At 39.7% G+C, this 24,788-nt stretch overlaps 3 protein-coding genes and 1 non-coding gene across 6 annotated transcripts in view; 1 reads left to right on the plus strand and 3 right to left on the minus strand.

The window, feature by feature from the left end:
• Positions 1-3,470, minus strand: part of kctd17 (potassium channel tetramerization domain containing 17) — a 34,409-nt gene extending 30,939 nt beyond the window's left edge. For all 3 annotated transcript variants that reach the window (XM_061707710.1, XM_061707709.1, XM_061707708.1), the window contains exon 1: positions 3,037-3,470. In XM_061707710.1, the coding sequence (XP_061563694.1) occupies positions 3,037-3,354 (318 nt within the window). In that variant the 5' untranslated portion in view covers positions 3,355-3,470. The remainder of the gene's footprint in view (positions 1-3,036) is intronic.
• A 3,690-nt stretch (positions 3,471-7,160) lies between these two features.
• On the minus strand, positions 7,161-18,408 carry plbd1b (phospholipase B domain containing 1b). The gene is made up of 11 exons (XM_061708308.1): positions 18,132-18,408; positions 17,356-17,578; positions 16,025-16,108; positions 15,722-15,863; positions 15,467-15,613; positions 15,071-15,206; positions 12,984-13,184; positions 9,337-9,477; positions 9,066-9,251; positions 8,842-8,948; positions 7,161-8,641 (listed from the first exon to the last, which is right to left on the minus strand). Exons 1-11 carry the CDS (start codon positions 18,235-18,237, stop codon positions 8,465-8,467), a joined length of 1,650 nt encoding a protein of 549 aa, XP_061564292.1. The 5' UTR covers positions 18,238-18,408; the 3' UTR covers positions 7,161-8,464.
• trnar-ccu (transfer RNA arginine (anticodon CCU)) lies at positions 18,331-18,403 on the minus strand. The gene has a single exon. It is a non-coding gene; the product is annotated as a tRNA-Arg (tRNA).
• Positions 18,409-18,841: 433 nt separating the features above from the next.
• On the plus strand, positions 18,842-24,435 carry cby1 (chibby 1, beta catenin antagonist). Its single transcript, XM_061708270.1, has 5 exons — positions 18,842-18,915; positions 19,123-19,221; positions 23,166-23,271; positions 23,361-23,473; positions 23,815-24,435. Exons 1-5 carry the CDS (start codon positions 18,910-18,912, stop codon positions 23,893-23,895), a joined length of 405 nt encoding a protein of 134 aa, XP_061564254.1. The 5' UTR covers positions 18,842-18,909; the 3' UTR covers positions 23,896-24,435.
• The last annotated feature ends 353 nt before the right edge of the window (positions 24,436-24,788 follow it).

The following is a 24,788-nucleotide window of genomic DNA, read 5'->3' on the forward strand; positions in this document are numbered from 1 at the left end:
TTCTGCTTTTCTTGTGATCTCGGTAAAGAAAACAGCGCGATCGGAGATGGTTTGTCAGGCCGTTCAACCGGAGCCGTCGGGAGACTGGAGAGGTCTTAGTCCTGCCGATGAAGCAACTGATGATGAGAAACAGCGGGGATATTTCTGCGCTCTTATGATTGGCTCCTTCCGTGTTAAAAAAAAAAACGTTTTTGTGGATCGAGTCACGTCAGGGGAGTCTCAAAAGTCACATGCAAATCCAGCGCAGCTCACAGACAAAAAACTTTTGTAAATCAGGTTATATTTGTGTGTGCATCAAAAATACATTTGTATATCTTGTCCTACGCACATGTGAATTGTTCTGTGCATTTGTGAAACTTGTCCTGTGCATTTGTGAAACGGTGTGTGCATTTGCGGATCGGTGTGTGCATTTTGTCCTGTGCTTTTGCAAAATGGTGTGTGCATTTGCGAATCGGTGTGTGCATTTGCGAATCGGTGTGTGCATTTGTGAATTTTGTCCTGTGCATTTGTGAAACGGTGTGTGCATTTGCGATCGGTCTGTGCATTTGTGAATTTTGTCCTGTGCATTTGTGAAACGGTGTGTGCATTTGCGAATTATGAGACTGTTCTAGCTCCATATAAATACTTGTTATTCATACTTGAGTGGGAATTCTGTTATTTGCACACAAAGTCATATTTCTGTTGAACTCTTTTCTTGATGGATGCGCTTTTGCGTGATTTATCATATCAGTGCATTTCATATAATAAACTCATATGTAAAATATGTTGATAATAAGTGTATTTGCTTTTGTGGGTGCTTAAAAAATAAAATACATCAACTGGCCAAAGGCCTTAAGTTAAGGTTTGTAAAGTAATATAGTAGGTGGATGCAAAATCACAGTAGATTTTTGTTTAATCCGCTTGATTTTGTTTGATATTAGACATCTCAAGTGTATCCAAGGGTTGTGTTTTATGTATTGTGATGCCCTTCTCAGATACAAAAGAATAAATGATCATTTTAAAAGCTTGAACTTTTAAAAATATTTTTTTGCTCTTATAGTCTGTATCTATGGTTTCATATCTTATAGATTCACGAGAGTTTTTCCATCACTAAATCTGAGATTTTTTATACTCCTGGGTGCACAAACATAAGTATACAGTAAATAAAGATTGTATTAAAAGTAAAAACATGAACCTATTGGTATTCAGTATTAGCCATGCAGGACCAGTTCATTATCAGTTATTGGTTTTGGCTTAAAGTAATAATAATAATGTGCATCCCTAATATAATTGAACTAAACACATAAGTCTTTCAAACCAAAGCACTGCTTGTTCAAATAAATCAAATCATGTATTCATATCAGAGACACCCTAAATATTTTAACCTTCTGTTATATAAAAACACACTTCAGTGGGTTGTTTAAAAAACGGCAAAAAACAACAACCATAATGTAAACGGGAACTATATGAAACGTGAATTGCATATAGTACAGAAGATTTGCTGCAACATAAAGCTGTCACTAAAATCACTTAGAAAGACCAATATTATGGGATGTCTGCACACTGACATACTTAAAAAGAAATTACATTACACAACTGCAAATGCCTGCAGCGCATAAAAGCATCCCGATGCAGCAGCAGGAGGTGAAGGTGCTTGTTAAGTTAGGTGTCACACCTCAGTTAGAAATATATCAAACTTTATTATTATATTATCAGGGCCCGAGCACTGACAGTGCGAAGGCCCTATTGTATCTGTAGGAATTTTTCTCGTTTTTATTTTTCCGACGAAATGAGGGCCTTTTTGCCCCCCTAAACGTGCCCCAAAAGTCACCAAATTTTGCACGCAAGCCAGACCTGGCGAAAAATGGGATATTTAATAGTTTGCATTAATTGGCGTGGCCTAATGACTTAACAGCACCCCCTAGAAAACTTTGTGCCTCAAGCCCCACAATACGGTTTGAGGTACATGCACGAAAATCGGTACACACCTGTATCATGTCACAACTTAAAGAAAGGTCTCTTGGCGCCATGGCCGAAACCAAACAGGAAGTCGACCATTTTGAATTAATCGTGTACTTTTGGCGCAATTTATGCCATTTCTTCGGCCGTTAATGCAGCCCGAACCGTAACGTGCACCCGGGTGTGTTATACATCAAAATGTGCGCCTCCATCCTGCGACGACGCACATTACTTTTCTCAGTCAAAAGTGTTATCGTGGCGATGATAGATGCCAAAAAGCGCGCGCCCCCCCTTCATCTGATTGGTCCATATTTGATAGTTCCTACTTTCTGCCATAACTTTTGAATGGTTTGACATAAAGACTTGTGGGTGGTGTCATCGGACTCGGTTTTGAGTCCTTCACCTTAATTGGTGCAAGTTAGCCACGCCCCTTCTTCTGATTGGTCCATATTTGTTAGTTCCTATTTTCTGCATAACTTTTGAATGGTTTGACATAGAGAGTCATGGGTGGTGTCATCGGACTCACTTTTGAGTCCTTGACCTTTATTGGTGCAAATTGCAGGCGCGAGGGCCCGTTCATCGCTGCTTGCAGCTTTAACTATTATTACCGCGGTTGAATTGGTTTGATATTGGATATTGGATATTCGACATTCAACACCCATAAAACTTGTGATACATACCACTGATTTTGGTCAAACCACTTGTGATGTGTTCATGGTCATCTAGACTATATATCACAAAACAATAATGATTAAAAAATCATATAAGAAAATCATATATATGGGCTGATTTAATGAGATTTAATGAATTCAACACCCATAAAACTTGTGATACATAACACTGATTGTTTTATGGGTGTTGAATTCATTAAACCTCATTAAATCAGCCCATAATATGATTTTATAATAATTACTCTCTTGTGATATATAGTCTAGAAGATGACCATGACCACATCACAAGTGGTTTGACCAAAATCAGTGGTATGTATCACAAGTTTTATGGGTGTTGAATGTCGAATATCCAATATCAAACCAATTCAACCGCGGTACTATTATGTCTAACTTTCCTATGTTTCCATAACCCCCCTCCTGCACTCACCGTGTCGGAGTGCAGGTCCTGCTGCTGGCAGAGCCGGTACAGGAAGGAGGTCTGCTCCTTGAGCAGCGTCTGCCGGGTGGTGAGGAACACCGTCCCCCCCACGTTCAGCCGGACCCACTTGCCGTCCCCGGCCCCGCCGGGGTGGATGCCCGCCGAGCCCCCGAGGCTCCGCGGCGGAGCTCCCCCGGGCTCCGTGGCGCTGTCTGCCGCCTCGCTGTCCTTGTTGTTGTTGTTGTTGCTGTTGTTGTTGTTGCTGTTGCCGTGGTGGTGTGAAGCCAGCTCCCCCGGTCCCCTCTGCGGGTCTGCGGTCGCTGCCATCTGTCTGGAGCCGCTGCTGCACGAGGGAAGGCGGGTGACTCCGTCCGTCCCAGACTGTTGTTGGCTCGGCTTCTCCCCGCTCAGATCCGCGCTCGCTCCGCCTCCGAGCTGCAGAAACCATTGATGTGAAAGATCATCGTCAAGGGCAGAAAGTGACACATTACATCCAGGAAGTGGGGTTGTTTTCAAAATAAGAGCTGTATCCAACCCATATGGTGCTTTTCCCCTGTCCAGGGGCGAAAATCCCGGGGGGGACAGGGGGGACAAGTCCCCCCCATTAGTAAAGCTGTCCCCCCCTAGAATAATTTGAGACAGAATTAATAATTTTGGAACAATGCAGTAGTATTTAGCAGTGATGCACCAAAATGAAAATGTGTGGCCGAAACCGAAATCGAAAATAATAATAAACAGTAAAATCTCATTACACTTAAAACAAGACTCATGACTGGAAAAAAACAACAATTTTCCCCTGTTTCAAGTAAATTTTCACTTGAAATAAGTAGAAAAATCTGCCAGTAGAACAAGATTTATCTTCTTATTACAAGCAAAAAAATCTTGTTCCATTGGCTGATTTTTCTACTTATTTCAAGTGAAAATCTACTTGAAACAGGTGAAAATTGTTGTTTTTTCCAGTGATGAGTCTTGTTTTAAGTGTAATGAGATTTTTTTTAACTAAAAATGAGACATTTTAACTAGAAATAAAACAAATATTCTTGTTAAGATTTGGGGTTTTTGCAGTGTATTATGTCAGATGTGCTGTATTATTGCCACCTTCCACCTAATACCATTGTTTTGTATTACTCTAAGAAAGGTCTTCTTCCTGTTTGCGAGATAGAGATGAAAATGTCAAAATGCTGTATTAAAGGAAGGCTAAAACTTTTATTCCTTGTCCCCCCCTGGATTTATTCTCTAAAAAATTTACTGTTTATTGCCCCCCCCCAACTATGAAACGGAATTTTCGCCCCTGCCCCTGTCGTGCCAAAAAGTGATTTCCTGCCAGAATCTGATTTCTCTCCTGAAAATTTTTTTTTTTTTTTTTTGGCTTTTTACCTGCCAAAAAATTGATTGAAGGCCAAATACAATTAATGAAAGGTTGTTTGTACCTAAATATGACTTGATCTCATTCTTGAGCTTCATAATATAAACACTACAGCTCACCGGATTGCTTTTAACTCTTTTAAAGGACCATTACAACACAAAATAGGCATTTTCACCTGCCAAAAATTGATTGAAGGCCAAATACAGTTAATGAAAAGTTGTTTCTGCCTAAATATGACTTGATCTCATTCTTGAGCTTTATAATCTGAAAATCTGACGTTTTAGTGCTATCGTTCAACGGGCTGCTGTGCGCGCTCCCGCGGCCAGAAATCAGAAGAAATCATATTCTGGCAGACAATCACTTTTTGGCACAACACCCCTACTCAGCCCAACTCAGTTTGGTGCTTTTCCACTAGGGGTCTGTCTAGCCGTGCCGAGTAGATACTTTTTCTGTATCTATTCTGCCGAGGTTCTAATGGCACTTTTCCACTAGCACCTACTCGGCTCTACTTATCTCAGCTCGGCTCGACTCAACTCGGCCTGGTTTCTTTTCCATAACAATTCAGCACCTGGAACAGAAGTAGGAGGTTGGAGTGAAGCTGCTGTGACGTATTTGATTGTGTGATCTAAACGAAAAAGACGACAACACTAAAGATACACATGGAGGAGATGATATATGTGCTGCTTGGACTGTGGATTGTGTTCGATATCAAGTTAAAAATGAGAGTGAGAGAAGCTTCAAGCGGCGATGCTCTTTCGCTGATGTCCGCCTCCTGACTCAGACATCTGACTTCAACCCCCGACCAATCTGTGGCCTGTAGTGTGATGATGTCAGATACAGCTGAACTCAGCCACTTATGGCACTTTTGCACTAGTACCTACTCAGCGCGCCTCGACTCGGCACGCCTCGTCCCACCTCCACTCGCCTCGTCCTCATTTGTTTTTAAACACCCAGATGAGAAGTAGGCGGGATTGCAGCGAAGCTGCTATGACGTATTTTATTGTGTGATCTAAACGGAGAAGACAACAACACTAAAGATGTAGAGCATGGAGGAGATGATATATGTGCTGCTGGGTCTGTGACTTGTGTTCGATATCGAGTTAAAAAATGAGAGTCAGAGAAGCTTCAAGCGGCAACGCTTTTTTTTTGTTTGTTTGTGTCGGCACTGATGAGAAATCAGCTGAGAGCCGCGAGCGGCTGGGAAATGACAGAGCTCCTGGTAAATCTGGCCGTTCCTTATCGCCCGTCTAGATCCCTTTTTAATTCTCTCCTCAGCCCCCAGGTTTATGAACATCTGCACCTCAGAGCTGGATCACCAAACAGACGTTTGCGCTGCCATTGCCTGTTGGATAAAATCGCCACGAGTCGCTCTTTCGCTGACTCCCGCTTCCTGATTCAAAGGTCTGACGGCCCCCCGACCAATCGGTGGCATGTATTGTGATGACGTCAGATACAGGGCCGACTCAGCCCCCTTAGAAACTCGGCAGAATAGGTACAGAAAAAGTATCTACTCGGCACGCCTCCACCCGCCTCGGCCCGTAGTGGAGAAGCGCAAGACGGGGGCATGGCGAGTAGAGTAGGTACTAGTGGAAAATTGCCATATTCTGCCGAGGTTCTAATGGCACTTTTCCACTAGTACCTACTCGGCTCTATTTATCTCAGCTCGGCTCGACTCAACTCGGCCTGGTTTCTTTTCCATAACAATTCAGCTGTAGCAGAAGTAGGCGGGTTGGAGCGAAGCTGCTGTGACGTATTTCATTGTGTGATTTAAACGAAAAAGACAACAACACTAAAGATGTAGAACATGGAGGAGATGATATATGTGCTGCTGGGTCTGTGGCTTGTGTTCGATATCGAGTTAAAAAATGAGAGTGAGAGAAGCTTCAAGCGGCAACGCTTTTTAATTTTTTTTTAGTTTATCTCGTTGGTATCCACGAGCAGCTATGAAGTAAAATGAACAAGAAGCCACCGTCGCTCTTTCGCGGATGTCCGCCTCCTGACTCAGACGTCTGACTCCCAACCCCCTGACCAATCGGTGGCCTGTAGTGTGATGATGTCAGATACAGCTCGACTCAGCCACTTAGAACCTTGGCAGAGTAGTTACAGAAAAAGTATCTACTCGGCACGTTAGACCCCTGGTGGGAAAGCGCCAAACCGAGTGGAGGTGAGTCGAGCCAGGCTGAGTAGGTACTAGTGGAAAAGTGCCATAATAGACTGTATTGACCCTTTTTATGTTTGCAAAAAATGATGATGTAATCTTTATGCACTGTACTTCTGGCAACAGAAGTATGGCGGAGATAGACAGCATGTCAAGATATGCAAGAGGATTATCAACTAAAGATCGCAAACGTTACCTTAACAAGTTGACTTTTGACAAATGGTCTCCGTCTTCTCGATCCGTGTTCTAGTAATGAGTGGGTTGAAGACGTCAACAAGTGGCCACATAGTATACATGAGTGGCCATATATATATATACCTATTTAACTGAGAAACAGAGAGTACACCTGTACACCAGAGAGAAATTACGAGCCTGGATGTCACTGGATGCTTATGAACACGTTTTCTGTGGTCACGCACAGAACGTCAAATATCATGACATAGACTCAGAGTTTTGTGTTTTGAGATCAGAGATTCTGTAATGCTATATATGTATTCATACAGATAGATTGCAATTTAAAATTATTATTTAATGTTTACAACATAGGGAAGGGAGGACCATTTGACACACCGGAAAGAAAAAAAGAATAAAAGCAAAGATTTTAGGTAAACAGCTGTATATCAGTTATTTTAATCATTGCAAGTAAGCTAAATTAAACTGTAAAAAGCAAAACTGAACACTGGTGCAGTAAAATAGAGTGCCAACCTACAAATCACGTCATCATGTTCGAAGGCTTCAAGTAAACCAGGTAAACAGGAAGTACAGTGCATTGCTTTAGGTGTTTATGTTTGCATGGTCCAGCCAGTGAAGCAGTGAAAAGTTATCCCATATACATTTTCCATTCTGTTGTGACCATGTGTACATCCAGCTGTTAGATACAGATCAGAAAAACAACACCTGTGAAGTTCAACTAACATCATCAGATATAAATGGAAAATATTCAATTTCATTTAATAAAATGTCTAAGCCTGTTGTTTCAAGCTAAATTAGGTCAGTTTCTGGTTTTCATTACAATCACACTGCTAAACAGACCCCAGGAACCTCAGTCTTTGTGAAAAAAATAAACTACAGTTTAAAGTACATTTTTTTCACAAAGTAATCTGGACAGCTTTGTAACTATCCAGTATTTCCTAGTGAGTAACCTGAGTAGACGTGCATATACCTTACAACAAAACAAGTAATTGTTACACAATCATCAGCATGAAGACATCATTTGAAATTGTAGGAAAGTGTGACTCCATTTGTGAAAACAATGCTGCTAAGTCGCGTTTCCTTTACACTTGTGCGCAAAAGAAAATCAAATCTGTGAATTTGCGATAAAGGTAATGCCTCAGGGGATCGGTATTTCCGTTGAACAGTGTTTTTCGAATAAGCGTAACTGTAGTATCCCTCCGTATCTTCTCCTCAAAACAATAAAAATGAAAATCTCAATGCTGAAGAAGACGGGAAAGTCTTTGACCAATCAATTGCCACCAGATGATGAATGCAGTGGATGATCATTCAAATGATTATTCAGTGGAAAAGCCCTTATGTAATGCAGTAATGCATAATGATGAAGTAGTGCAATAGCACAAATACACTGTAGTAATGGAGCCAAAAACAGCTGGAAAAACTGACTGACAACATCACATCCAGCGGTGGCATAGAGGTGGAAATTTAAAAAGGGTTTCCATTACATTTTTGCGAATAAGTGTATTATTAAATCACCCCAAAAACCACCTCCTGGAAGCAAAAAAGGGTTTATTCGATATTTGCGACTTTGTTTTTTTAAATTGGTGACCTTTGAATTACAGGGTTTCTTTTTTATATTTGGTTTTGCGCAAATTAAGGGGTAATTGAAACGCGCATTATAATCCATGACAAACAGGAACGCATGGAAGAGCCACTTGGGTGGATGTCATGTCTCTAGACTCTCAGGGCCGACACAGCGTGGGCTTCATGGTGACAAAGTCAAATCTGTAGGTCTGTGGGAGTCCCTGATGAGCTGTGAGGTTGAAGGCCTGCCACGAGAATGGTCGCAGACCCCCCTGAGTCGTTGGCCCATTAATTGCCTCAGAAACCAGTTGGAGAGCCATCTGGTACTCCGTCACCTTTACCACATGGCAGAAATGAGGAGGGAGGGAGAGAAATAGATTTGGTTTCTGTTAAACAACAAAACTTTAATATATGTGGAAAAGATAACTGGGCACAGGACAAAAGAGAACAACAAAAAAACAAAGACAACAAAATAAAACCCAACAAAATATTTCTCATCTAATTCTGATCATATAATGCAGTGATATATTCTGACCTTTGTGTCATAGCAACCCCCTGGCCGTGGCCCCCTTTGTCTCAGGTCGTTACGGCAACAGATGGTTTTACATGGATGGCCCTTAGAATAGGGATCTCTTTTGTAATCTGAAACAGAGACCAGCCTGACTTTCAGTCACGTTGGTTAAATATTAAAAAAGCTATATTTTTTTGTCACATCTTATGAAGTCATTTGGGTTCAAAGAAGGCTATTGTTGCACCTACTGTTATATCTCATCATGTGTTTGAGAGAGCTGAGGTCAGACACCTTGCCGTGGTCCCTGCGGAGGATTTTAGCTCGAGGACAGAGATCGTAGGAGAAGTCTTCCCCATATCTCTTCCACATCACGCCGTACCCGCTGAGGTTGTAGATCTCAACATGAAATGGAATATTGTAGGATGGCCAATAACCTGTAAAAATGTAACGCGCTGAAGTTGAGGTGCGTCCAGACAAGTCATTTGAGAAGGAAAAAAAGAAGTGAACCAGATACATTACCCCTACGTAAAGCTTGGGTCTGATCTGAATGCACCACCCTCCCTGGGATCTGCTCCACAACCGTCAGAGCTCCGTTCCTGATGCTGTGACGCAGAGAAACCTTGTTGAGGTCCACCACCATGTACTGGCTGTTATATGTACCTGAAACACAGACAATCAGTTAGGGCTGGGCGATATGGACCAAAAGTCATATCTCGATATTTTCTAGCTAAATGGCGATACTCGATATATATCTCGATATTTTTTCTGTGCCTTAATTGGGGTTTCCCCCAAAGCATTATAGCATAGCATCTCTGTTAGCTTCATTTTTTTCTGAGGCAAACCCTTAAAAAAACAGTCAGTTTTAATACAAAGCCTCGTGCCAAATGTCACACAGGTTCCTTTATTAACAGAAGTCTGCACAATATCAAAATGTATAAAACAAATTAAATAAAAATAAACTGCCTGCATATATAGAATAAAAATGCTTCTTGAATAAAATAAAACAAATATCCCTTTCCTGCATAACAATTAAATTAAAATACACTGTGCAATTAATACAATGTAGACAGTAACAGGCACTTTTCCACTGAGGTTGACAGTTGTGCAAATAACAAAACATTCAAGTCAATTTGTCACAAAATAAGCTATATCAAAATCATTAAAAAAAAAAAAAAAAATGTAAAAAAAAAAAAAAAAAAATCTTTTTTTTTTTTTTAAATCGATATAAACGATATTGTCTCGTACCATATCGTGTTTGAAAATATATCGATATATATTAAAATCTCGATATATCGCCCAGCCCTACAATCAGTGTTATTCACCGTGACAACCTCACTGTGTGGTACTTTTACAAGCAGTGATCCAATTGACAAAATGTGAAGACATTTTATAACGATGATTACGGCTAAGAAAGTGATAGCGGCTAGGTATTAGCTGAGCCGACTGTCAATCAATCATATTAGAAATACATGTACTGCTTTATATAAACTCTCCTGGCCTGGTACAAAAAAAATCAGTTATGGGTGCGAAATTGCGATGTTTTTTTTTAAACAGACTGTAAATATGTTTATTTCTGCTCTAAAGTTGGACATTTTAACATGGGAGTCGATGGAGATTGACTCGCTTTTGCATCCCGCCTGTAGTGTTCAGTAGAGGAACTTGGTTCTGCATGAGCCTCAATCCAGAAGTTATGGTTGGCGCCTGGTCGCCACTGAACAGGAGTAAACGTTCATGGGTTTGGGCAGGTCTGAAGGAAGGGGGTTGTACTCTTTAATTGTGTCTTTTGAAAACTACTACCCAACCAAAAACAAAAACAAATCTGGCTAATTTTTTAGATGAAATATTACAAAAATTGACACATCATTAATGAATAATCCTCTTATGACAATAATATTCATGATTTCTACAATTCTATGAAATTTACCAGAGTGGTATATCCCAATATATATTTTAGGGTATGTTTGTAATTTCATCGGTACAAAATTAAAATCTGTAATTACTGCACTGCAAAAATGCCTACAAAAGTAAAAAAAGCATTGTTTCAAGAAAACTATTTGAGATTATTTTGCTAATTTTAAGAATTCCAGACATGAACATTTTTCTAACCCCATTGTCAAAGATATATTTACTTAAAATAAGACAAGTTGGACGAGAGTTATAAAATATTAAGCTTATTTCGAGAGGAGCTGTTTTTGCAGTGTACTAGATGTATCAATGTTAAATTTAGGGGCTGAAGTCAAATGACTTTCCTCTTGCTGCCATGAAGTTTCACTCATCTCCTGATATATTTCACCATTCTTCAGTCTGTTTAATCGTATGCAAGTTTATCTTTAAAATGCAAACATTTGAGGTCTTGAATACAGTTTCTCAACAGAACAGGAAACCGATTGCAATGATATTTGCTTTAGGGCTCACTAATCGTCCAACAGTAATTTTGGTCATGCCTTAACTCATTATTTAGCATTATAATCAGATAAAAGCAACATATATTTCAGAACCGAAAGCCAAAAGCTCGCAACATCAATTGTAAGGCTAGCACCAGCAGTTACTCAATCAATCTCTTGTTGCTTCAAGCTCATGACTGGCACAGGAAAGACAACATGCACAGTCTTGTATGTACCTGAGGGATTTGGATCCAGTGGAAGTAAAATCTGCAAACGTCTGTCTCAAGAGCTGCTCACTCACACATTTAGACAGCCACTTGAAGTGAAGAGTAAGGCAAAACTAAGACGATATACGTTAACTGCCTGAAGATGACCATAACAGGGTACGGTGAATATTAGAGTGCAGTCTGACTGCTGGGAAAAAGAGGACGATCAGTCTCAAAAACACCTTGTCCTGGTCTCCCATAGCAACGTGACGTGAAATATCAAAGAAGGCTTCTAATTAACATGTGTTGTGCATTGAGAAAGGTGCTCTGTTTGAGAGTCGGCTAAGTCTCTATGGAAATGTGTCCTGTGAACTTTTTTTTTTTTTTTTTTTTTTTTTTTACCTTGTCCGCACACATACTGTATTAATGGTTGATATACCATGCCGGTAAAAACCTAAGGCATATGTGCATTATTACTATATTTAATATACTGTATATACATATATATACGCATACATACGCATACACATACATATATATACACATACAAACCCAGTGTGTTTTTTCACCCGCGAGACCAGAGGCCGACAAGGAAGAACCCGGAACCCCCACGACACGGGAAGAAGCAGCCAGGGATCCCGCGGCGGCGGACCGGGACCCAGGCAATCCCCGGCCACCCGGTCCGGGCTGGACACGTGGCCAGGAGGCCCTCACCCTCCAGGCCAACGACCCCCACCCGGCAGGGGGCCAGCCTGCCCGGAGAGACAGAGCCGCCCCGGCCGCCGACGCGGGCAGGTGCACCCGCCCCCACGAAAGTGGCCCTCCAAGACCAGAGGGGCGCCCCGCCGCGGAGGCAGCGGGCGGGGACTGGAGACGGGCCCGGAGAGAGGGAACCCCCCAACAGGGTGACACCCGTGCATTCCATTCATCCATCCATTCATCTATCCGGTATCTATAATAATAATAATAATAATAATAATAATAATAATAATAATAATAATAATAATAATAATATAATATACTAACAACAATAATGATGATAATAATAATAATAATAATAATGATAATAATAATAATAATAATAATAATAATAATAATAATAATAATAATAATAATAATAATAATAATAATAATAATAATAATAATAATAATAATAATAATAATAATAATAATAATAACCATCTTTGTATAGTAATAATATCAATACATTTTCTTGTCCTGCCAATGGAGGCCCAAATCCTCCATCGCAGGACCCTTCCATACCGCATTCTCACCGACAAAGACGCACACTCACGCACCGTTTCCCCCTCCCCGGGGGGGTCCAGCACCGCCAGAAGGCACCCCAGGCTGCGCGGTGAGCCGTGTTGAGCGTATGTAATTAATGCAATAAAAACAGGGAGGGGGAGGTCAGGGTATCATACTGACAATGACCCCCACCCCCTCCAGAACTAAGTCCTGTGAACTTTTAAACAGCCACCTTTGTCTTTGGTAATTAGTAGCTGCTTATTTGTTTTCGTCCTTGAATAAGATCCACATCAACATTCACCCGACTAAGCTCAAACTATCAGAATCTCACCTGAGTTGTATTTGGAGAAAATTTGTGCCCACTCCTTCCCAGTGAGAGCCAAACCATTGGCAAGGCGAACCCGTTGCCAGGCCAGCAAGCGGTGAGGGCTGAGCGGGGAAAACAGGGAGGCATTGAAGACACTAATGGAGGTCTGAGTCATCAGCAGCCCGCTCCCAAGCAGGTAGAAGTCATCCAGAGACATGAGAAAGCCTGGACAAGGAGGAGGAAGACGAGTGTGAGAGGACAGGGAAGCAAAAGGTTATATTTCAACTTCAATAGTCCAAACTACTGAAGGAAAAAAGGCGGTTCAGATACTCATTTGGAAACTTCTGACCTGACCAAGACTTTTGATCCCCTGATTATTCTTACAAGAAGGCAATAATTAGTGGGTACGATACTGCACATAAGAGCAATGCATCAACACTTTAACTTTACTTTTCTAGAAAATGCTGTAAGCAGGATTCATTTTTGGTAAACATTTCCTGGTCTTTAACTAAACCTTCACTGTTCCTATGTATTTGCCTACAAAAAGAGGAAGAGGTATCTGATAACACTTTGCAAGCTTCTCATAACCTAATGATTGATATCTTTTCTTAAATTTACCAGTGGCTGGTAGTTAGAGCCTGGTCCTGCACAAGGGTTTTCCTTGCCACTGTTTGGCTTAAGGTTTTCCTCCCACTAGCTGAGTTTTTACCTGTGATTGTTTTTGTTTGTGTTTGTGTAATAATTGCTCGGGGGTCATGTTCTGGGTCTCTGGAAAGCACCTAGAAACAACTTCTCTTGTAATAGACACTATATAAATAAAATTGAATTGAATTAGAGAGCATGGCGGGTGATCCCTAAGACGATGTTGGAGGAGCGATGCTTTTTATAAAGCTATGAAATTCTGTCTTCAACAAACTAAATAAGGTCTGAGACCATAGCTTGTTGTCAAAGGCAACAGCTCTCATCACCAATACCAGCTGTGAGGCCCCATGATGGCACGTCAATCTGGGGGGTACGTCTTGTCATTGGCACGGAGTCGGAAATTAGATGCAGGTAAAAGATTGAATAAATAGTCTAAATTACAAAATGTATTCACCAAAAAAAGAATTTTTTTTTTTCAAAAGGCCTTGAGAAAACGGGCTCTATGGGCTTCTCACCTGTTGTTGCTAATACTTCTGACTGAAAAAAATATAAAAAGAAAGAAAATGTTCTAAATCTTCTTTTAAACCCTCAGAAAAACAAATCAATTTTAATTCTAATTTATGAGGCAAAACAATAATAAAATTGTTTTAAAATATTTTACCTTTTTAGCACCACTGTCCTTACTTCAACCATCAAAACAGCAGCTGCTTCTATTGATGGTAAAAACGTTGGTCCTGCCAAAATACTAAACACATATAAAATTGTGAAATTCTCTTGTAACCCTGGACAGGAAGAGGAAAATGAGTGGATGGATGGATGAAAGCAGTATCTCCGCCTGCATGACGTCTACCTTTACACAAAGGTTTTTGTTCACTTGCCACTGACATGCCATGTAAATGCTCTTTGCAAATTGTAGAAAAATGAGAGTCGTGTATAAATGCTCTTTGCAGGCGAAGAGAAAGCAGCACAAGAAAACTGCAGGATCCCATGTCGGCACGGGTGTATTTTCACAGCCTCAGTTTAATATAGTAAAGTAATATCCTTGACCTGCCAGTCTCTAAAAATAGCACCTTAAAACCACTTGTGTTCATAAGAGGATTTTTCAGAGCCTGGACCACTTGACAAATCTTTGGCCACAAATTTGCTCAGTTTCCTCTGACTCAACACTGAGGGAATGCATTTCATCACAGTTTGGGTCTTTTGTGTACTTTTGTGTGAGCTAACTGTTACCTTATGACTGACCAAAAAGCGCGCTGGCTTACGGACTGTGATTAGGAGAACTGAGCTGAGGAGTTCACCTCAACTCAAGGTGTAATTTACTGGTCAACAGGTTAAACAAGCTTTCAACACTCTGTCTATGAGCTTATATTATTATGTTTTCCCAGCTTTCCTTATCCCATCTACTCTACATTGTCAAAACATCTATGACATCTGTGCAGCTCATATTTGAGATGAGAAAACCGCTGTACCAGGGTAGCTGCTGAATGACATCTTTCCAGTGGCGTCAGTCATCCTGAAGTCCCAGTGTTTGTAGATTCGCATAGTGGCTGCATAAGTGTACCAGCTAGAGTGGCCAAACAGCAGGTTCTCAAAGCCTGGCAGCACCTTAGACACAGATAGACGTTATGGTTATACCAATTTAGTAACAATTGGGAAAAAAACTCTTTGAGGCTAAAGTAAATGCGCTTTTTCCAATTATATTGCATCACCCAGTGTCCTCACTTCCTTTAAAGTCTTTTCTCCGTGAATGAGTGTAGGTGGAAGAGGAAATGTCCCCTCAGAGCGGCGATTCCCCCCAAATAAAAGCAATTAGGCTTATGTTACGCTTTCCCTACACAACTTGAGCCAAATAAGCTTGGCCTAACCTTTATGAGAGCAGTGCAGTGGCCCATTCCCGGCATCCTGAAAGAACCGGCCCCTCTGGAGGAGTTGGAGCGAGGGGTCAGGACTGGGACAAGGTCCAGGAGGTCACCAACACCATTCAAGAACTGGACTGCAAATGCTGATAGAGGCTTGAAAAGAATGAGCGTTTAGTTGGCACATATCAATGAAGTTATACCTTGACAGCTCTCTAACCCTGTCTCCAACACTCTCTTTCCCATACACACACATACACACACCTCCCTATGTCTGCTCTTGGCCCACTGCGCAGCTCCAGCATGGAGACCATCTAGCTGGGCCAAGATCAGCCCCAGGTGTCTCCACAAGGGGTCGCTGTTTCTCCTCAGTTTCACTTGCTCTCTGGCCCACTGATCCTGTTTCCTGTAAATTATTCAGAAAAAAAATAAAAAAGAAACAAATGATCTTCTTCAGCATGTCCCCTGAGCAGCTTTTTAGACACGCTCCATGTTGACAGAGATCAATACAACTCAATTCATAAAGAAAGTTATCAAAAGAAAGTCAAACTTTAGGATGGACTGTACCTCAAAAAGGTTTTCAAGGGAATTAAAACCTTCTCATCCTTTATCAGCTGTGGGTACATGTTGGAATAATGACTTGACATCTGTCTGAAATAGAGAAAGAATAGTAATTATGGGGAATAAAGTGCTTTTTTTGTCGTCCTATATACCAGCTTGTGGAGCAAGTGGAGTTAAATACACTGTGAAAATAGTATGGTATTTCTACTAAGCAGCTAAACCCTCCTTCGAGAGTTTTTGTTACGATTCAGTAAAATTGGAAAGTTCTCAAAATTAAACATTACTTCAAATCTTTTTTTTACCAGACATTAGTAGGAAAAGCACATTATTGAAAGTTGGCTTAATAATGTGACAATCATTAATTGGCATCATTGATGCTCATTTGTCAGTTGTCCAGCTCCCAAAAGTGCTCTGTTGGATTTATACTTTGTGACTAGAAAGAAGCCATTAGAGGATGGACAAAAGAGAAGTGGATACTCAGAAATACAGAAATACACACCAACAATTAGGGCTGGGCGATATGGACAAAAAGTCATATCTTGATATTTTCTAGCTGAATGGCGATACTCGATATATATCTCGATATTTTTTCTGTGACATAATTGGGGTTTCCCCCAAAGCATTATAGCATAGCATCTCTGTTAGCTTCATTTTTTTCTGAGGCAAACCCTTAAAAAAACAATCAGTTTTAATACAAAGCCTTGTGCCAAATGTCACACAGGTTCCTTTATTAACAGAGGTCTGCACAATATCAAAATGTATAAAACAAATGAAATAAAAATAAACTGCCTGCATATATAGAATAAAAATGCTTCTTGAATAAAATAAAACAAATATCCCTTTCCTGCATAACAATTAAATTAAAATACACTGTGCAATTAATACAATGTAGACAGTAACAGGCAGACTTTTCCACTGAGGTTGACAGTTGTGCAAATAACAAAACATTTGTGCAAATCTCAAATAAAACATTCAAGTCAATTTGTCACAAAATAAGCTATATCAAAATCATAAAAAAAAAAAAAAAAAAAATGTAAAATCGATATAAACGATATTGTCTCGTACCATATCGCGTTTGAAAATATATCGATATATATTAAAATCTCGATATATCGCCCAGCCCTACCAACAATCAAAGCACGACTGACATTCACTTTGCTGAGTGTATTTGACCTTTTTTTCCTGAACATTAACAAAGAATTAAACTGAACCAGAGGCTAACTGTGTGGCTTAAATTAGTTTTGGATGGAGGACAACATTTATTGAGGAGTAACGACACAAAATGTTATACCTAATACTTGCATTATTTGCTTGACTTTAAGATCTGTGCTACTTACCCAGCAGTAAGGTAACCCTCCAGATAGCCAGCCAGGAAGAACATGGTCTCATCTTCCAGTGCAATTCTTCCATAACCTGCACTGATCTCCAAGATGCCCCATCCGGAGAGGAGCAGAGTGTCATTGAAGTAACCATACGCTGCCCCCTCTGTCTCAATCACCCCATCCTTCAGGATTGCACTTTTCTGGGCAGTATCCCAGTACACAGTGGCCTCTTGGAGATCTACAATTGTGGGAGGATAGACGAGATTACAGGGATGAGGTTAGATAACCACTTTATGTAAGATAATGTCATGACATCAATAGAATATTCTATGAAAAATAATATAGATTTTGTACCTATGGGCTACTGGGCTGACATCTGTGAAATTTATGTTTATTCTTGTAGGCTTTGTTTTACACAAATGGTTCCAACAATATATAACACATGTTTTACGAATATAAACAAATCTGATCTATTCTGTGGTAAAAACTACATGAGAATACACTGCTGTCATTAATCATTAGTTGATATGAAAGAACATAAAATCAATTACATAAAATTAAAACCGAATAAAAGTAAACACTAATATGATATTTTAACTGTTAAAACTGAAAAGTTAAGTTTACATATAATAAGGACAGTTTATGACAAACACAAGCTTTGTTCAAAACGCAGTGATTATCAATACAGAATATATTTGTATCTGCCCACATTAAATGTTTTAATATTAAAAAACATGATTGATCCGCGGGACCCAGAGTGAGTTCAGGTTCTGTACAGGCACTTTACTCACGGGAAGTTTGCACCTTATCGCTGGGTCTCGTCAGCACATCCAAGGGCTGCACCGATGTAGCCAGTAAGCATAATATTAGGCATGCACTTTTGATCCGTTTCTCCATGATAGCTAAGATATTGTTTCTAGTATTTGTATTTAAATTGATAAAGTGTACTACTATTAGATTAACAGCGAAGAAAAAAGAAAAATGTACAACCACCCCAGATGGGACTCGAACCCACAATCCCTGGCTTAGGAGGCCAGTGCCTTATCCATTAGGCCACTGGGGCTTCGACATAGCGTGAGCGCAGCGTCCAGATTTATACAGACTAGGTAGACGTGCATGACCGATATTCTGCCGATTTATCTTCTGTACGCAGTCGATTAAATATAAACACACATTACCGCGTACTCATGCATAACCATTGCACGGTAATAATCCCAGACTGTAGAAAAGAAGGATAATAGAAAATCCCGATGTAGTGAGCGTCCGTGGACGGCTCAACTCTCATTACAAATAGGGGTGCTTTTGTAATTCTAGTATGAGATGGTTTTTAAATGTGTAAATGCTGCCCTATGTAGAGCAATAATTATATTTTAAATATTAAGCAATTTCACAATATTAGATTTTTTTTTAGATATTTGGTGCTGAATTTGAGGATCGCATCAGAGAATTGTAGTATTACGACCCTCAGTTTACGACGAATGGAACTTTCGCACATGCGCAGTAGCAGGCATGCTCGGCTAGAGGAAATCACAACCACCGCGTTCATAAGGATCATAATTTAAACTCTTTATGGAGGTAAATATCTTATCTATCTATGTTCAGTGACAAACCAGCTACCAACTCAAATTACAGGCAGAGAATATCTTAAATTGAATGTGAACTTTGAATAATTCAAGGGGAGCTGGCTTGATAATGTCGTAACCATTAGCAACCATAAACAGATTGTAACTACTTGAGATTGAGCGTTGAAAATATTAATCCGTGTACCAATCTTTTATAAAGGACCTTAAAAGATCATTAAAGATGCCTCTCTTTGGAAACATCTTCAGTCCGAAGAAGACCCCTCCTCGCAAATCTGCAAGTCTATCCAGCCTTCACACTGTAAGTATCTCACTCAAAATCAGCTAAATACATATATGTTAAATAAATGTTTCGAGGAGACTGCTCAATAAGAACAGATAACATTCACTGTTTCTTCATTCAGATTCCTCAGCCACAGCAAATCATCCAGTTTCTTCTCCCCAGCTGTTGCTCTGATGAACTCTCATCACTCATAGTCTCAGAGTAATCAATGACAGTATAATAATAATAATAATAATAATAATAATAATAATAATAATAATAATAATAATAGTAATAACCACAATCATATGCTGTAACAATGCACCTTTCAATAACCATGACTACCTCATACTGCTGCACCTTTCAATTTTAAATATATGTATATATGTTAATAAGAGCCATTTGTCTATTACTGTTTCTAACTATTTAAATCTGGGTTCAGTGACCAAAAAAAAAAAAAAACAAATTCCCTGTCTGGCATGTTCATACTTGGCCAATAAAGCTTATTCTATTTTATTATATTCTATCATCCATCTCCATCCAACCCTATCCCCTGCATCATCTTCTCTCACACTAACTAACTTCATATCCTCTTTCACTACATACACAAATCTCTTCTGGGGTCTTCGTCGAGACCTCCCTCCTGGCAGTTCTAACCTCATTAGGGCTGAAACGATTCCTCGAATAATTCGAGTAATTCGATTAGAAAAAAATGATCGAGGAATTTTCTCTGCCTCGAGGAATCGTTTAATTTCTTTCTTTTTCTTTCGTTTAATTTTGCAGCTCAAAGCAGGTATTACACCCGGACTACATTTAATGCGGCACAACGCGCTGACGCTGTGCACGTAAAGGAAAAAGAGGCGGCGGATATGTTTGGTTTTAGTAACATGCCATGCTCAGGCATAGAAAGCCAAAATTATTGTTCCGCGTTAAATCGACGCAGAGCCTACGCCGTAGCCTACGGCGTAGGCTCTGCGTTGTTGTAATGCGGAACCATAAATCAGTCTTCACCCGGTACATACATAGGTTCCTCTAAACATCTGTTCCCACTATAGTTTTAACTAAAAGAAAAGGTGCTCCAACACAGCAGGTCTCATAATTTTATTTTGAACACTGCTAAAACTCTAACTTAAAACTTAACTAGAACTTAAAATTTGCTTGACACAAATGAAAGTTCAATTGAAACACGTGGGGAAAACACCTAACCTTTTAAGTTATGTGTGTTATCAGGTGTAATGGCATTTTTAGGTTAGAAATAAGAACATTTCTTGGTAAGATCCTTAGTTTTTTGAGTGAAGGCAGTGAATTTGGTCAACTGGTGTAAGTTCAGGGTTTTTAAATGCACAGCCATGAACCTACTGTATTATATAATTTAGTCTTAGTGATGTCAATTAACATCTAACATCTTATGTATATTTATAATTGCTCTTTAACTAAACAAAAATATGTTTTATCCGATTAATCGATGGAATTTTCAGTAGAATACTCGATTACTAAAATGTTCGATAGCTGCAGCCCTAAACCTCATTATCCTTCTACCGATATATATTCACAATCTCTCCACTGTGCCTCTTTTCCATGCTTTCCCTTGCTCTAAATTGTTGAGCTAAAGTAAAACCCTCCACCTTCTTTATCTCTGCTCCGTGTAGCTTCACCGTTCCACTTTGGTTCTTCTCATTTACACACCTGCATTCTGTTTTACTACAACTTACCTTAATTCATCTTCTTTTCAGGGCAAACCTCCACCTCTATAAATTTTCCTCCACCTGCTCCCTGCTCTCACTACAAATCACAGTGTCATCTGCCAACACAATCTGGAAGCACCTTCTGACTATCCACAGCTTGTCTCTACTCTCTGAAAACCACACAGCACCTTTCCTTTTTCAGCGTCCACCACTTTATCCTCGTTTCTGACTTTGTCCTCTTCACTTTCTTCACCACCAGAGTCATCCGACACAGCACTATCCTATACTGTCTGGCTACACTCTCACCTACCACTACTTTGCATTCATTAATCTTCAGGTTATGTTGTCTACACAAGGCGTTGTCCATCTCTGTGCTTGTACATCCACTCTTAAGCCTGAGTTATGGTTCTGCGTCAAAATGACGCTGTGCACACGCCGTCACCGTGACGCCGTCGTGAACTCTTCAGACTTCTCCGTCACTGCATTTCGCCGCGGTGCAGTACCCCCCGTGACCGCTAATTCGCGATCTTTTCCTGAATGGTTTATCCGACTTTTTCCAGTCACAGTGAATCGAAAAGATAAGGACAACTATTGTGCAAAAAAACAAAAACAAAAAAAATCACACATACACGAAGAAAAGAGCGCTGAAAGTTCACGACTGCTTCAAACCGGAAACCGGAAATGCGTTGCCACCAAGCGAACCAATCACAGCCCTCTCGTCTGCGTTTGGTCTGCGTCGCCTCGACGCGTAGTTACAATTTTTGGGAGGTGCACGTCAGTGACGGCGTCGTCTTGACACAGAACCATAACTCAGCCTTTATACGTCGTCTTGTGTCCCTGCCTCTTCTGGAAGAAAGTTTTAACTACAGCTGTTCCCATCCTTTTTGCAAAGTCTATCACCATGTGTCCTTCTGCGTTCTTTTTTGTTTTGATATTTTTATTAGGGGGTAAGGCACAGTTGAACAGGAATAAACAAAAAAGATATACAGTCTACCTCCTTTTTTTTTTTTGGGATTAAGAACAGAACAAAAAATCCACACAAAACAATGATAAATACACGAAAATTATTATATTCTTATATATAAGTAATATTTAAGTATTTAAGCTAAACAGTATGAATTAAAAAAATAGATGAGTAAAAAGGGGAAAAAAAACAAAAAAAAACAAAAAAAAACCCAAAAACAAAAGAAAAGTAAATAAAAAGATAAATAAAAAGGAGGAAGAAAGAGAGGAATGAGAGAAGAGAGGGAGGGGGGGTGATCCGTCAATCAGGAGGCAGGGACTGGAGAGAGTGGAAGAATGTAAGAAAGGGAAGCCACTTATTATAAAATTTGTTGCAACTACCCTTCAGTGAATATTTAATCTTTTCCAGCTTCAGAAAAAACATGGTGTCGTTGAGCCACTGGGTACTAGAAGGAGCCTTAGTCGACTTCCAGTGGAGAAGAAGGTGGCGTCTTGCCAGTAAGGAAGTAAAAGCCAAAATGTCTATTTGGTTTGAAGTAAACCGGCCATGGTCCTCTGGGAGCCCGAATATGGCAACATGGGGGGAGACTTTTATATTCACCTTCTGCGTTCTTATCCTAGATACCAAACTTACCCAGCACTTACTCATCACCCTTGTTGCCTTCTTCAACATGCCCATTGAAGTCTGAGGATGCTCTCCATCACTTCATATACCTCACTCCAGAATTTCTGCTTCTTTTCTAACTCACATCCCACCTGTGGAGCATAACCACTGACAACATTAAACCTGACACCTTCAATTTCTACTAGGTCCAGACTCATCCCTCTATCAGACACTCTTTTCACCTCCAGAGCATTCCTAAGAAGGTCTTCCTTGAAGAAAACTCCTATTCCATTTCTTTTCCCATCAACACCAACATAAAACAGTTTGAACTGTGCTACCTAGCTTTGCTACCTTTCCACCAGGTCTCCTAAACACAGAATATCCAATTTCCTTCTCTACAAAATGTCAACCAATTCTTTAGCTTTTCCTGTCCCAAAGTTCAAAGTCCCTGCTCAGCCCTAGTGTCCAATTTCCATCGGCACCTGTAGGTCAACTGCGCAGATGGTGGGCGTTATTATCCCGGGCTTCGACCGATCCAGTATGGGCTTCATGGGTCTTGTGATTTACATGTTTAATTTGGCATATATTTTATCAGCGGCTGTTCCTGACACAACCCTCTGCATTGAACTGGGCTTGGGGGGGGCAAAAAGACAGGCTTGAGACCCCCTGAGGCTTTGCTGTTTTTCATTCAGATTACTTTAAGTTTTATTCAACCATTGGTTCTTCTGCAGTTGGATTGTTCAACAAGAGAAATAGAGCTTGGCCTTGAGTATGGACCTCCATCAATGAACATTGGAGCTCAGAGTTGGAAATTTGAAGATGGACAGTGGATAACAGGTACCAACAATTATAATCAGCAGATAGTAATTCACTTGAAATATTTGTTCTTCCTGCTAATTATCCTGTTATTTTTTTGTTAAAACCAGAATCTGGTGGAAACACATCTAGTAGGGAAGTGCAACGTCTTAAGAAAAGAAATGTGCAACTAGAGGAAGAAAACAACCTCCTAAAACTGAAGATCGAACTTCTCCTGGACATGGTGAGACTTCCATTGTGCAATTTCTCTCTCAGTTATAATAAAGATGCTATATACTGTAATGGAGCCTTTTCTAAACATCTTTGACACCCATGCCCCTTTGAAATATCTGTTTGAAATATTGGGTCTTCATGTTTGAAAAGTCCAATAGACATATGGATATTATCTTTTTCAAATTGTACAATCATGCTTAAATAGCCCGCAGTAAAACCCAATATTAACACAATTTGGCTTTATTACAAGAAGTTGCTTAATGTTGAATTGTTAAGTAGGACACTTAAATGCTAGTACTTCTCTTTTTAATTCATGGAGCTACATAACAATGTTTAATTTCTTCTTTCAAGTTGACTGAAAGTACTGTAGAGTACCACCTGATGGAGAAAGAAGTGGAAGATATAAAGAATCAACACAGAAGAAAAAAATGACAAATCTAGTATGATGAGTGTTTTTAAGTGGAATTGTGTGTTTTTGTTTCATCTGATTGTTGGAAGGCTATTTTTTTTTTACTTTATAAAATGTCTTCTTGTCTTACATGGGAAATAAATTCCTCTTGCTTTATTCTCACATTAAGGACTCTTGTGTCACAGGTTGCAGCCTTTAAAAATGTGTTACAAGTAAATTAATATGTTTGTGCCTTCCTCAATTTGTTTGATTGTTTTGCAGTTAGTCTTTATCAACTTAGATGATTCAAAAACAAAAAAAATCACACATACACGAAGAAAGGAGCGCTGAAAGTTCACGACTGCTTCAAACCGGAAACCAGAAATGCGTTGCTACCAAGCAAACCAATCACAGCCCTCTCCGTCTGCGTTTGGTCTGCGTCGCCTCGACGGGTAGTTACAATTTACAATACAATTTACAATACATACCGGTACTATTATACACCCGGCACATCTGTATTATATGTACAAAGTACGATTGTGTTTTTTATTATGTTTGTTTCTGTGCATTAAAAATAAGATTGATTGCTGTAAAACATTTTTTTTGTTTTGTTATTTGGTTTTTACAACATACTTCAATCCCTATTCATTATTTTCTTTAACATTCAATCGATGAGGATTAAGTTATGCCTTCTTTTCAAATACAAGATAATTCTTATATTTTTATTCACAGCATAGAGAATGAAAGCTTGAGAAAATAATAATGATAATAATGGTAATAATAACGATAAAATTGCTTGTTTGTTGTCTCAGAAAAGTGCCCTGATATTACTTTTGTTGTGAATTTGCAACACATAAATAACCTTAATAATTGATGACAATGTTTTTTGTAAGAACATATGGTTGCTCCTGTATTAGAGCTTTACATAAAGTGAAAA

Source organism: Cololabis saira, chromosome 19, assembly GCF_033807715.1.
Source record: "Cololabis saira isolate AMF1-May2022 chromosome 19, fColSai1.1, whole genome shotgun sequence".
Lineage (NCBI taxonomy): Eukaryota > Metazoa > Chordata > Actinopteri > Beloniformes > Belonidae > Cololabis > Cololabis saira.